This window comes from Pristis pectinata, chromosome 7 (genome assembly GCF_009764475.1).
Source record: "Pristis pectinata isolate sPriPec2 chromosome 7, sPriPec2.1.pri, whole genome shotgun sequence".
NCBI classification, from domain to species: Eukaryota; Metazoa; Chordata; class Chondrichthyes; order Rhinopristiformes; family Pristidae; genus Pristis; species Pristis pectinata.
The window spans coordinates 53,922,813-53,938,446 of NC_067411.1; the positions used below are offsets into that span (position 1 = coordinate 53,922,813).

At 37.8% G+C, this 15,634-nt stretch overlaps 1 protein-coding gene across 3 annotated transcripts in view; it reads left to right on the forward strand.

Moving 5' to 3' along the window:
• LOC127572255 (tetratricopeptide repeat protein 39B) overlaps positions 1 to 11,097 on the forward strand; it is a 205,420-nt gene extending 194,323 nt beyond the window's left edge. For all 3 annotated transcript variants that reach the window (XM_052019233.1, XM_052019234.1, XM_052019235.1), the window contains 2 exons: positions 895 to 1,011; positions 4,392 to 11,097. In XM_052019233.1, the coding sequence (XP_051875193.1) occupies positions 895 to 1,011; positions 4,392 to 4,488 (214 nt within the window). In that variant the 3' untranslated portion in view covers positions 4,489 to 11,097. The remainder of the gene's footprint in view (positions 1 to 894; positions 1,012 to 4,391) is intronic.
• The last annotated feature ends 4,537 nt before the right edge of the window (positions 11,098 to 15,634 follow it).

Sequence of the window (15,634 nt, forward strand, 5' to 3'; positions counted from 1 at the left end):
AGAAGTAAATGAGGAGTATATGAGTTCAGTGACTGATACATGCTGCTGAAATCCAGCTGGTTTAGTCTTTTTAACATAACACTGTTGAGGAACTACTTTATCCAAGGAATTTCCATAAGGTAAATGTCATATGAAGAGATGCATTTATTTTGCATTGAAGTAGATGGATTTGCTAAACAATTTTAACATGCTTGATGTCATCAATGAGTATCCCAATTCTTTATATTGAATAATCCATCCAACATTTCTCTTACAATAACAACATACAGAGGGAAAAATCCCAAGACACCTGAGAGAAGGGAAATAAATGCTGTCCATGATCAAAATTCAATACTAACAACTGAGCCTTTGAACTGGTTGTTATTCCAAATCTTCCTCCAAATTTATCCCTAGTATTGTCAAAACCAATTCCAAGGACATTCAAGTCCAGAATTGGCATGTATTTATAAATGAAGTTGGTAGGTCCCTCTCTCCCCTAGTGGAAGTTTTACTGCATACTATATTGATATTTCACAGCTTTTTTTCATTAGAGGAGTTAAAGACAGCAGTTGAGAAGAGGATATGGTCAAGGAAACTAAAGTGACTGAGCAGGAGTATGAATCTCCAGATTTATATTTCATTCCTGTGAATTGCAAGTTATAGAGTCATAGGGATATACAGCACAGGAAGTTGAATTGACTGCCAGATGCAATATTTCTCAGACGTACTGGATGTGCTTAGTTATACCTGGTAATTTTTTGAGTGCAATAATCTGCATGTTTTTTGAATGTGAACAGTGTGTAGAAAGCTGGATGTTGAAGTACAGGGAGGATAACGTCGGCATCTGAGGTGTCATGTGATATGGAATGCAAGTCTTTGTGGATCTTTGATCTAACTCAATTTTTTTATGTATAGTGAGAAGAGGATAAGATATGACCATTATTTGGTGCCATATGCTCATTATGAAATGGGAATGTTATACAAAGGACAAGGACAGTGGGAGAAAGCGAAAAACTCCATTGAAACAGCAAAGTAAGTATCACAATAAATTTTCAAATTTTTCTGGGTGTACTGGAAATTGAACCAGGATCTTAATTTCCACTTTGGTTATTTAACCAATAATTTAAGTAATCAGTAATTTAATAAAGTTTAACATTAAGATAAGTAATTTAACCAAAATTGAATTGCAATTTCAGCGTGACGTTAATGCATGGATCTTTTCTATGTCCTTGGTCAGAATGTCACTATTACCTGATTTGCCGTTCCTTTTGCTCTCCCTCAGGGGAAAAGGAGAGAGCTTGTTTTAACATATCACTTTTCATAACCAGTGGTTGCCCCAAAGTACCTTATTGCCAGTGAGTTGTTTATGAAGAATAGGCTCTCCTTTAAGGTAAGAACTGTGGCAGTAGTTGCACATAGCAAAATCTCAAAAGAAGAAATGAGATCAGGATCAGATCAGTGTTTTACCAATGCTGATTGAGAGATAAATATTGTCTTAAGACTGGGGAGAACTCCCCTGTTTTTCTTCAAGTTGTGGCATGAGATTTTTCACCTCAATCTGAACAAATGGAAACAACTCCACCTCATTCAAATCAGCTTCTTTGATAGTGTATCACCAAATATGAATTAAATGCCTTTCCCTGCACAATTCTATATTTCAGTTTTTATTAATCTGCCATTTTATTTGGAAACCAGTCTACCTTCACACCATTATAGCTGATGGATTACAGTCAATTTGGTTCCCATCATGTGATATTCATCGAATCATTGAGTTATACAGCATGGAAACAGGCCCATCTGCCCGACTCATTCATGCTGACCAAGATGCCTATCTATGCTAATGCTATTTGTCTGCATTTGGCCCATATGCCTCCAAACTGTTTCTATCTATGTACCTGTCCAAAGGTCTTTTAAACATTGTAATTCTACCTGCTTTTACTACTTCCTCTGACAGCTTACTACTCTCTTCGTAGAAAAACTTGCCCCTCAGGTTTCCTTTAAATCTTTCCCCTCTCACCTTAAATTTATGCTTTCTAGTTATGGATTCCTCTATCCTGGGAAAAAGACTGTGACTACCTTCCCTATCTATGCCCCTCAGCCTCCTTTGCTTGAGGGAAAACAGTCCCAGCCTATCCAATTTCTCCTTGTAATTCGAGCCCTTCAGTCCAGACAACATTCTTGTTCTTCTTAGAGAACCAAAAGGACTGCAGATGCAGGAATCTGGGGAGTTGAAGGGACTGGCAGTGGGGAGGTGCAAATCACGGTTACGGACAGAGCGCAGGTGTTCTGCAAAATGGTCACCTAGTCTGTGTTTGGTCTCACCAATGTACAGGAGGCCACACTTGGAGCACCAAATGCAGTAGATGATATTAAGGGAGGTGCAGGTGAATCTCTGTCTCACCTGAAATGACTGGGTCCTTGGATGGAGGTGGTGTGGGGGCAGTGGAAAGTTCCCAGGGTGGGAGCGGGATGGGTGGGGGAGGGGAGGAGGAGTGAACTAGGAAGTTGCGGAGAGAGCAGTCCCATGAAAGGCAGAAAGGGGTGGATATGGTTGGTAGTGGGGTCCCGTTGGAGATGGCAGAAGTGGCGGAGAATGATGTGTTGGATATGTAGGCTGGTAGGATGAAATATGAGGACAAGGGGGACCCTATCCCTGTTGGGTCTAGGAGGGGTGGGAGTAAACAGAGGTGCAGGAAATAGCAGAGATACAAGTGTGAACTCTCTCAACTACAGGAGGGAAGCCACGGTTAGAAAAGAAGTTGGACATCTCAGATGTCCTGGAGTGGAAAGCCTCATCATGGGAGCAGATGCGGCAGAGGCAGAGAAATTGAGAAAAAGGGATCACGTCCTTGCAAGAGACAGGGTGGGAGGAGCTGTAATCGAGGTAGCTGAGGGTGTCAGTGGAAGATGTCGGTGGATAAGGAATCTCCTGAGATGGAGATGAAAAGCTTGAAGGAGAGAGAGGTGTCAGAGATAGTCCAAGTGAATTGGAGAGCAGGGTGAAAATTAGTGGCGAAATTCATGAAACTGTTGAAGTCTGCATGGGTACAAGAGCTGGCACCAATGCAGTCGTCGATATAGCAGAGAAAGATTTGAGGAATGAGGCAGGAGTAGGCTTGGAACAGAGACTGCTCAACTTAGCCAGCAAAGAGGTTAATCTTTTATTAGTAAAAGACTAAAGATTACTAAAGTATTACTAAAGATTAATGAAAAGTTAATCTTTTCTGCACAGTCTCTAACTTAATCACATACTTCCTATAGCGTGGGGCTCAGAACTGCGCACAGTGCGGTCTAACCAATGATTTGTACAACTGTAACATGATGTCCCAGTTCCTATACTTAATGCTTTGGCCAATGAAGGCAAGCATACCATCTGCCTTCTTCACCACTCTGTCTACCTGTGTAGTCACTTTCAGGGAACTATACTTGTACCCCAAGGCCTTGATTTTCAGTTACACTCTCCAGGGTCCTGCCGTTCACTATGTAAGTCCTGCCTCGCTTAACTTCCCAAAATGCATCACTTTGCACAATGTCCATCAGCTGTTCCCTTGCCCCAGTAAGTTTGCAGATGACATCTAAATTGGTGGTATAGTGGACAGTGAAGGAGGTTGTCTAAGGTTACAACAGGATCTAGATCAACTGGAAAAGTGGCCAAAGGATTGAACTCGGACAAGTGGGATTAAGAAATGGTTAAGTGGTTATGTACACTGACTACAGCAAAGGACTTGTTTTCTGACAACATCCTGTTTATAATAAGACTTCCATGAAATGATATTGCTTATCAAAAGTTTGTACACCAATGTCAGTTTGGGTTCCATCAAAATTTCTTCACAGCCTCAAATTGGGCTGAATGCAAAGAAAAATCAGAGTATCAGTGTGATATTTGGCTGAATATAGCATCAATCATTGCTTCCTGGTAAAGTTAAATTGGTGAAATCCTTCAGTGATTGTGAACCTACCTGACATACAAAATGATAAATGTCAAAGGCCATTTATCATAACCCAGGCAAGAAGGTCAGGAGGGTGATTTGCTGTTGGTTTCAGATTGTTCAGTGCCATCTACATCTCCTTTATAGCACAATTTGTTGTCAACCACACCACCATCTGGACAAGGTCCAAGCTTAAGGTGGCATGGCACATTAGTAGGCGGCAAAAAAAAACAAATGCCTTTCTAATTGCATCATCTCAGTGAGTTTCATGCCATCAATTTCTTAGAGACGTCATTGATTCCACATTTAACTGGACCAACTTGCAGCACATTGCAATGTTAATGCTTTTTTATTGATCATTATCTGACTTTATACAAATGATCATGAGAAAGTTTGAGCACCCTGATTACACAAAGGTGAAGTTTGATTCTTCATTGGTTGGATACGAGTTGTTCGTATTGATTGTGTTTTTACACTCTACAGGAATAACTACAAGGACTATTCCATGGAATCTAGGTTACATTTTAGGATCCATGCTGCAATGAACAGCTTAAATACCTCATTCCTTGATCATCCCTGAAGTATGTTGCAATAAATAAGTGCTCTGTACAGGTTGGAGTGATATGCAAATCACAGAATAGAGCAAAATAATGATGACATTATTTGATGTGCTGGAAGTACTATGAATATAATAATGTGTTTCCTTAATTCTTGTCTTACAAATTATCCAAGCATTTTTATACAATGCTGTAAAGTGTGTTTAATTCTAAATGTTATTGATTAAAAATAAAAGATAAAGATTTGTTCTTTTTCAAAAGAAACGTAAAATTTGTTTTTACTTGAACGCAGCTAGGACAATTGCTGGTGCAATAAATGTAGTTAGTTTAGGCAGTTTATATTTATTTTTAATTTCTTCCAATAAAAGGAAAGCTTACAACCTGAATGAATGAATAGCCTCACAAATGTTTTACATTCAAAATAAAAAAAGGAAATCTGGAAGTATGCAACTGAAAAAATATTAATGTTTTGACCATGGAAGAATTTTAGCTGTAATTGAGTGTTAGAATCACAGTAAGTATGTTTGTTCAGTGCTTGCCACTTATTATGGACTCATCTATTCATGCCTATTCCAGGTAGGCATCATTACCTGAAACACAATAACAAACAAGCAAAAATGGGGTTGTTGCTAACACACTCTGGCAAACCATCCCTCAAAACTCAACAATTCGTCCTTATTTGCTCAGCAGGTTGCACAGAAAGAATATTTTGGCTCTGGAACAATAATCATTAAGAATTTTGGGCCTTAACATTTAAACTGCATGCACATTAATAGATACACAAGGCTCTTTGTGATACAGCACATCCCAAAGAAACCAGAGCTTTGAATTCTCCTCCAGTGAACAGCATCAAAACACAGGAAAAAAAATCACAGACATGAAATGAATACAATAGCTGATAGATATGGTTGGCACCAGAATTATTTGTATAATAGAGCAACTGACAAAATAGTTAGTGCACTCTGTTCAGATTTTTATTAAGTTTTCCTGCCTTTACAACCTGTATCCTAAATAAGTGGCATACACTATATTTTCCTTGTATGTACCAGTGTATTTTCTTGTACATCTTTGCACATTCTTTAATAATTGTGTGCAGCTAGAGACAATGATTTTGTAAGAACTTTGGTTGTTTTTGCTGATGACCTGCTTTCATCTTATCAAAATTAGATTAAATCTTCTTATTGAGAGTTGTGTTCAATTTTTCTATAGATGCCAAGCATTAAGGCTTAAATATTCTGCTATCATTTTGTTTTCACTTTTGAGCCTTATTTTAAACAATAGGTTCATCTTTGTTTTCAATCTCATGAATTGTATATGTTCTGTATCTGTTCTTTAAAAAAAATGATTAGAATTCTGTTTGTATTGGATTTTCTAACACTGAATTCTTATAAACCAAAATTCATAAAAAGACAACAAAATGAGCAGTTACAGATTGTCATGATTCATATGGTACTGAAGATAAAGTAGGTTGATTCTGACCTATTTGTATAGCATTGCTATGAAATGAGTACTCTTATTTATTTCCATTTTGTTGATACATGAATTATCAATAATAATGAACAGTGGACAACAAAAAAAAACATATTCTATTCATTCTATGCACATTCAAACATTATTAAAATGGTTCACACCTGAGAGCTGATACGCACTTGGCCCACTCCCAAAATGACAAATAATCTCTATTGCAAATCAACTGCAACTAATGAGGACAGATTACCAACTCTTTTCGTGGTGCAGAGTTTGAGCACAGCACACATATTATAATGAGCATACTATTTGGTAGTAGGGCCAGCTGTACAAACAGAATTCCAATCAGTTTTATAGAAGAAGTCAGATACAGAATTCATATAATTCATAAGCACAGAAACACTTTTGGAAAAAAAACAGAAGACTTGAGAGTAAAACACAGATAGTGGATAAAAATGGCAAGCAAAATGAAACAGTAATTTCTGTAGGCTTTTAAATTTATTGATGGAGTCAATATGAAGTCTATATCTAGTGGATTCCATTAGTGCTCTGGTTTCTTCCCACATTGCAAAGACGTACGGGTAGGTTAATTTGGGTTTAAAATGGGCGGCGCGGACTCATTGGGCCGGAAGGGCCTGTTACCATGCTGTAAATAAAATTTGAAAAAAAGGAAATACTTTTATAATCAAATGGCACTATGTGAACATCAATGGGGAAATGATGCTTATCACAAAGCTGGGATTTACTGAACAATTGAGTTTTAACATTGTATAATTTCCCTTATTTGTGATCTCTTATAAAGAGAATATAGGAATAAAAATCTACAGGAACATGTTGGTATAATCACTGGCAACTTAGCACAAATCTTCTGTATGTTTTGCAGCTCAGGTAGCGATTTACTATAATATTAAACTGTGCATAATTTATTATTGATATTTAATCTATGTGTTAATGTAGAACTTGTAACTCGAATAACATGTTGGGTTTGTTGAAATGCAGTTCTCTGAGGATAATTCTGATCAAAGCCAAAAGGACTGTGTTAGATGATTGATCTCTCCCAAAGCTTAACTTTGCATGTTTTACACCCTCCCATCTGTGTTAGAAGGACTGTTGTATTCTATGTAAATAGGTGGCAAACTGCAAACCAGACATTGTTTTGTTTCAAATTTCTGTTATATGTAGTGTGATAGTTATTTCCTGGTTTTATGCACCTTATACCTCAAAAATCTGGACCTGAGAAAGAATAGTTTTGGAACTCTGTGTTTAAATAATTTCAAATATTTAGATGACAGTATAGTTTCAATGAATTATTTTTATGTTCTAGTATTTGAATATTGTGTTTCACTTATATAGTTGCTGTCCCGCACTGGAAAATGAGGCTAGAAGGGAAATGGAATCAGCTGTAGGACACTCATTGAACATAGAATATGAAACAGCACAACAGAGGAACTGGCCTTTCGGCCCATCATGTCTGCACCAACCACGATGCCGAACTAAACTAATCCGACCTGCCTGCACATGGTTCGTATCCCTTTATTCCCTACCTATTCATGTATGTGTCCAAATGCCTCTTAAATATTGCTATTGTATTTGAATTTCTACCTTGGGGAAAATGTCTCTGATCGTATACTTCTACCAGGTCGCCCCTCAGCCTCCTACGCTCCAGAAAAAGCAATCTAATTTTGTCCAATTTCTCCTTATAGCTCACACACGCCAACCCAGACAACATCCTGTTGAACCTCTTCTACACCCTCTCCAAAGTATTCTCATCCTTCCTGTATTGTGGCAACTAGAATGGCAAATGTGGCCTAACCAAAGTTTTATATAGCTATAACATGACTTTCCAACGTTTATATTCAATGCCCCAACCAATGAAGGCAAGCATGCCATACACCTTCCTTACCACTCTATGTATTTATATTGCCACTTCCAGGTTGACACTCTTCCCAACTGTCTTTTATAGTGTTGGGTAGTATAGGATAGTATTGGGAAGGTTTGATTATGGGTGTTCCATTTCCCCAGATAATTAACTATTTATTAGGTGAATATCTGAACCTGTACAGATAAACTGGATATTCAAGCTTATGAGTGATCTCTTGATCCCCTAAGGGGGAAAGTTTAAAGGAGATTTTTTTTACACAGTGCCTGGAATGGGCTGCCAGGGGTAGTAGTGAAAGCAGATACGATAGTGCCATTTAAGAGGCTGTTAGATACACACGTGAATATGGATGGATATGCATCATGTACAGGCCAAACAAATTTAGTTTAATTCAGCATCATGTTCGGCGCGGACATTGTGAGCTAAAGGGCCTGTTCCTGTGGTGAACTGTTCTATGTGGTATTCGGTCAGCTGGTCTGTCACAAAGGCAACCCTGCACCTGGGAGAGAAAAAAATGGCATTTGTCCTTGCATTTGATCTCTATCTCCAGTGACACCTGCTGAATGTGCACAGGTGTGTTTGCTGAGTGGGAGTTGGGCCTGAGTGTTGAGCTATTGTGATTGGATTCCTCTCCTGACAGTCTGATGGTCTCTGCTCAGATTACTATAACTATACTGTGTCCTTGGATGAAAGATGGAAATAGAGATAGAAATAGAAAAAGTAAAATGGTTTTGATTTAATTAAATATAAAATCAATGCAGCAAGTTTTAGTTCAGTTCCTTGAATATTTCCAAGTAATTTTGTGCTCCTCACACTGTTCCCCCTTCCCAACAACCACAAGAACGTTTCTATAGTTAATCTCCTGCTATAAGTGAGCAGCCCTTTTGAAAAGATCAATACTTGTCAATTTGTGTCTTTAATGTTTTCTTTTCAAAGGCACAGTGTTTAAACAAATCTGTATGACCTACAACATGTATAATCTTTGCTAAGCTGTGTGCATTGAGTTCCAACTCTGCACTGGAATCTGAAAATCAAAGTTACTTTGCCTGCTTTGGGGTGGTCTACGATTTACTTCAACTTGTGTGTTTCCATTTTCTTTTAATTTATATAGCTGAGTTTAAACAAACAGGCCTTTTTTTGAATCCTTTGACAGCTCTTTTTCATTTCCCTTTTCTCACAATCACCATGAATGATGAGTCCATTAATAAGAGTTCCAGTCAAGATCTCAGTACAGACCACAGTTTGAGACGTGGCTTTTGGCAGTAAGAGAATTGCTATGATAGTCATCCCAAAAATCACTGAAGATGTATGGCGAAGGAAGTTTTACCCTGCCTCTCATTCCTAACCTCATTTCCCATCACTTCTCTTTCACTCTCTCCCCTTCATGACTGTATTCAGTATCATGGCATCTTTCATAGTGTATTTCAAATTTGTGAATTACTTCCTTTGACTAATCTCTGATTTTGTTAGTTCCTTAATTTCTGGCTATAACGATGACACTTCCTAATTGTAAGCATTCCAGTAATACAATTTCTATTTGCTTTTTCTTCCCCCAGAATTCTAATTAGGGTTGAATTGCCCGTTCATGTCTTAAGGCTTTACCTGGGTGTCTCTCCTAAATTTTATATAATTTGATTATGTCAAATTACCTACTGAGGATACAGGCCAAATACTGGCAATTGGAGACTAACTTGGATGGGGCATCTTGGTCGGCATGTACCAGTTGGGCTGTAGGGCCTGCTTCCATGCTGTATTGTCAAGAATTTTTGTTTGCCCAAACAGACATTTCACTGTTGCCATACTGTTCTACATGAATTGAAAGCTTAACTAATCTTTTATATACCATTTGAAGAGCATATAATCCAGGGGTGATTGTAAACTATATTATTGAGACAAAAGAAGATCCTAACAGAAATGTACCATTTTGATTACGTACATCCAGATTTTACTGTTGAAATGATGGTGAAACTATCAGCATTTACATCATAACATTGTGAAATTGACAATAACTTGTAGAGTAAATGCATATGTAGTTTATCACAGCAATCTGGAAATTCAGTGATTGCCTCCTCTTCCCAGTTAGTCTTCCTGATGATCTGATGAGAACTTCAGTTATTTAAAATACTCTGAAAACATTACGCTTCTTGCATTATGTTCAAATGAGTTGTTAAGGGTGTACTTTGTCACAATTACATTTTAGTTGGATTGTTGGGGTCTGATATGTTACCAAGTGTAATTACTCTAGATAAAGATTTCAAAATACATTGGATTTTAAAATATTTGGACTGTCTCTTTTTGAATGGTAGCAGGCTATTGATTACATTCAATCCTAGTTTTCTGTTAACTTGGAAGTACTCTCTCATGAGGAATTCTTTTTTCCTCCCATTTTCTTCTGTCTGGTAAAATGTCTTTTTTATTTAATTGATCATTTTCACATTAACGTTTAATAGCTTTGCAGAACTGCACTCTTAGTTGAAAATATATGATGGGTATGGGTGAAGTGTATTGTCATGTGAGGCAAGCCACCAGCACTGGCACTCATTCATGACCAGTTGATCAGGATGCCAGGACTTGTGTGCAATGTTCAGTGGATCTTTCACAAGAGTATTCCATCCTGATGAACAGAACTAGACTTGACATGCTGCCTACACTGGAAATGCTATTACTAACAAAACATTATTTCCTAATTATACTGCTTTTTTAATTCAAAGAGGATTTATTTGAATCAAATAATAAACATGGTAATTACAGGTGGTTTTAATTGTTCCAGTCCAGAATGGGTAGAGTGTCAGAAATCACAATCTCTTTTCAGACCATCAACAAAACTTGATGTTCAACACTCTGTATAACTTGATCAAATAAGAAATGTCAGAAACACATTTTGGAACTACAATTTTTTCTTATTTATTTTGTCCAAATGTTACAATAGCTCTGAAATAGAAAAGCATTGGACATGATTGTATTGTTGTTATATTTTGGGAGAAGTGAACAGAGTGTATGACAATGCTATATATTTTTCTTGTTGGTCATATTGTGCATTTTAGCATATTCTGTGATATGTTACTTCCTATAATAAAATGAGTAATTATAATTATGGACAATATTGCCATAAAATCACTCAGTTGAGACACAGCATAAATGTATTTTTTTAAATTGAAGATTGAAATGTTCCAAGTTGATTCTAAAAGTGTATTTCCAAATGCATTATGTAATGATGGTGATTATTTTGCTATTGAATTACATCATGGAATGTTGTACTGTAATTTATCCTCTTAAGAACAATGAATTAAACCAAAACAAAATTTTATTCCAATTTTAGATTCTATCACTTACAATGTTTACAATAAAATAAAATTTTGTGGGTGATAATGGAAAATTAATTTCTGTGTTTACTTTGAAAGTCGTTAATATATTTGATAGTTAAATTGCAAATTGATTTAATATTTATGATACATTATGACCAAACCTGTCAAAAGGGTCTAATTTATTAGGTAGAAAAGTAGAATTAAAGATCTGAGTTAGTTTAGAAAGAGAAAGTGATCATTGAAATATATAAAATCTCATTGTTTAAACTGTTTCTGTCAGGTCTATATGACTACACTTGTAAGAGGGTGTCATTTTTGAATTCTGGCCCTTAATTTAGAAAACTTGGACATTCCATTCATAATGAAACTCCTGTGAAGTTTGGCACATTCATCTCTCATGTTTACAGCTGTTACAGCTCATTTTATTTCAAATGTTCATTTCCCATATGTTGTCATACCAGATTCCCCAATGCCAGAAGAAATGTCTGACTTAACTGAGGTAAGAAATGAAATTGTCAGGGAGCTGGGCACCAAACTTTGTCCTTACAACCAACAGATCTGGGCTTTAATTCATTCCAAACTGACCGACTGGATATCCATCTTGAAATGCATATGGACATAGAAAATTGCAACAAAAAAGCTTCAGATATTTGAGGATGTTTTTCAGATACAGGATTATCACAGAAACTCACTGCATAAAATTTTTCTCATCATAGGTTTATCCCATGAAGAAACTTGACCACACAATTCGGTGCTCATTTTTTCCCTTAAAAGGATCAAAGGCGTAATAATTATCTTGTGCCTTTCATCTCCCTTTCTGGATGCCACAAATATCTTAGAGCCATTGAACTACTACTGAATTAAATCTGTTGTTAGAAAGATGGCAAGTCAATTTTCACACAGCAAGTTCCCACAAACAAAAATATGCCATTGATCAAATAATTTTAGTAATAAAAATAAAAATTGTTATTCTGAAGGGTCTTCAAACTGAAATATTTACTGTTCTCCACAGATGCTTTAGAGTACTTCCAGCATTTTCTGATCTTTTTTTCAGATTTATGGCACCTGCCATTTCTTGTTATTTTCAGATTTTTTCATAATATTGAGTGAAGGATTAGTAATAACAGGACACTTGGGATAACTCATCTGCTTTTCTTCAAAGTAATGCTAAGGATTGTTTTATATTCACTTGAGAGAGCAGGTGGTTTTATTTCTCACCCCAAATGTCAGTCGACAGTTTTGTACTAAAGCCTTTGGATTGAAATTTGAGATTATCAATCTAATAAAGTAAGGAAAAAGAATTTTACAGCACATTATCAGATTTAGCAACAACAAACTGGCATTGTGTACATTGAATTCATGATTTCTGGGCCGTTGGCACTGGGAACTGAACTGCTTGAATTAGTAAGTATCAACAGAGGATCAGATTTCCGATGGGTGCAAAAGAGAGTTTCACCAGGATGTTGCCTGGATTGGAGTGTTTTAGCAATAAGAAGAGATTGAGACAAGCTTGGATTGTTTTCTCTGGAGTACTGGAGGTTGAGGGGAGAACCGATAGAAGAATATAAAATTATGAGAGGCATAGATATGGTAGATAATCAGTGTCTTTTTCCCAGGGTGGAAATGTCAAATACTCAAGGGCATAGGTTATGGTGAAGGGGAAAGTTCAAATTTTTACAGAGTGGTGAGTGCCTGGAAAGCTGCAAAGCGCACACAGTAATATTTTGACATAAGTTTGAATGAAATGTATTATGGTTTTTAGTAGAGTCCTAAGGTAATAGACAAAATATTGTAAGACCTTGCCTAATAAATTCAACATGAAGCTGGGTGACATTAACACAAAGTAACATTATTCTTAATAGCAGCTTAATTCATAATCTTAACTTGCTGATGTGCCTGCATTTTAGTGTGTCAGCTTGGTTCAATCCCCTTAGAGTCATAAACTTGTGGATTTAAGGCCACTTCAGGACCCATTAGCACTGCCTTCTCTTGTCCCAAATACACACTCTTTGCCACCTATAACTTTATTGCAGATGTTCAATCTGACATTGTACCCTTGATGGAGACATGGCTGAGTAATGAGGACACCTTTCCTTATCATTTACTTCACTTAAAATGGCATTACATCTTGCCATGTCCACTGTCACCCACTTTTCCACATGCACCTCACTTAAAATCTATGTGCTTTATTGTCCAAATATAAATGATACTTATTTGCTTTCTGCCTTAATCCTCCACATTGCCTTCTAGCCCCCTATGACCTGTTATTTCAGTTCCTCTTTCTCTTGCTCAGAATTCATCATACTATTTTCTATCTTTCTCCCTACCCATGGCTACCCCTTCAAGCTTGCCATTTCATTTGGACTTTGTACTCCAATTGTAACCATAGGTGACAATCTGAATACTGAATGCACTCTTCTTGCACTCCATTCATATTCCTCTTCCTCATCTAAGCCCCATTTCTTTCAGTATGCAACTCTGAATTTTTTTCCCCTCAAATCATAGAACATAGAACAGGACAGAACAAGACAGGCCCTTTGGCCCACAATGTTGTGCTGATCTAATTTGAACCAGTTACTCCTAATTAATCTAGTCCCTCTTCTCCACACATTGACCAAATGTCTCTGTTCTCTGACTATTCATGTGCCTATCTGAGAGTCTCTTAAACGTTCCTATGCTATCTGCCTCTACCACCATGCCGGCAGTGTGTTCCAGGCCCCCACGACTGTGTAAAAAAGAACTTGCCCTGCACAACTCCTTTGTAATTTCCCCCTCTCACCTTAAATACATGCCCTCTAGTACTAGACATTTCAATCCTGGGAAAAAGATACTGGCTGTCTATGCCTCACATAATTTTATAAACCTCTATCAAATCTCCCTGAGCCTCCACCGCTCCAGAGAAAACAGCCCCAGCTTGTCCAACTTTTCCTCATAGCACATGTCCTCCAAACAGGCAGCACTCTGGTAAACCTCCTCTGCACCCTCTCCAAAGCTTCCATGTCCTTCCCACAATGAGGCGAGCAAAATTGAATGCAAAACTCTAAATGTGGCCTAACCAGAGTTTTATAAAGCTGTAACAGAACTTCTTGGCTCTTGAACTCATTGCCTCAACTAATGAAGGCAAGCATGTCATACGTTTTCTTTATCATCCTATCAACCTGTGTGGCCACTTTTAGGGAGCCATGTACCTGGACCCCAAGATCCCTCTGTTCATCAATGCTGTTAAGGATCCTATCATGTGTTATTAACTGTGTACTTTCCCTATATGTTGGATCTCCCAAAGTGCAACAACTCACATCTGCCCAGATTAAACTCAATCTGTCACTTCTCTGCTCATTATCAGCCACTGATCTATATCCTGCTGTATCCTTTGGCAATCTTCTATGCAATCCACAATACCACCAATCTTTGTGTCATCTGCAAACTTACTTGCCCACTCTACTACATTTTCATCCAACTCATTTTTATATGACAAACAACAGAGGTCCCAGTATAGATCCCTGTGGAACACCACTAGTCACAGACCACCATCCAGAATAAAACCCATCCACCACTATCCTCTGTGTTCTATGGACAAGCCAAATTTGGATCCAATCAGCCAAGTCACTGGATCCCATGCATCCTAATTTTCTGGATGAGCCTACCATGCGGGAACTTGTCGAATAACTTACGAAAATCCGTATATACAACACCCACTGCTCTACCTTCATCGATCACCCTCGTCACCTCCTCAAAAAACTCAGTCAGATTAGTCACACATGATCTTGCCCCACACAAAGCCATGCTGACTGTCCCTAAGCAGACAATGCATCTCCAAATGCTCATAAATCCTATCCTAAGAATCCTCCCCACTAGTTTCCCTACCACTGATGTGAGATTCGCCGGTCTATAATTTCCATGATTATCCCTATTTCCCTTCTTAAACAAAGGAACAACATTAGCTCCCTGCCAGTCCTCCAGCACCACATCTGTGGCTAGTGAAGATACAAAGATCTTGCTTAAGGCCCCAGCAATCTTACCTCTCACCTCTCAATAACCTGGGATATATCCCATCAGGTCCTGGGGGATTAGCCACCTTAATTTTTTTCAAGAGACCTAACACTACCTCTTTCCTAATCTCGAAATGTCCTAACATCCTAGAGTGCTCCACTCTGATCTCACTACATCCTTCTCCTTGGTAAATACTGACACAAAGTACTCATTTAGGATCTCACCCACATCTTCCACCTCTAAGCACAAGTTCCCTCCTTTATCCTTGAGCAGTCCTACCCTCTCCCTAGTTATCCTCTTGCTCTTGCTGTATGTGTAGAATGTCTTGGGATTCTCTTTAATCCTACTCACCAATTACTTTTCATGACCCCTCCCAGCTTTCCTAAGTCCCTTCCTGAGTTCCCTTCTGGCTCCTTTATAGTTCTCAAGCGCACTGTTTGATTCCAGCTTCCTAAGTTTTACATATGCTTCTTTCTTCTTCTTGACTAAATTAACTATCTCTCTTGTCATCCAAGGTTCCCATACCTT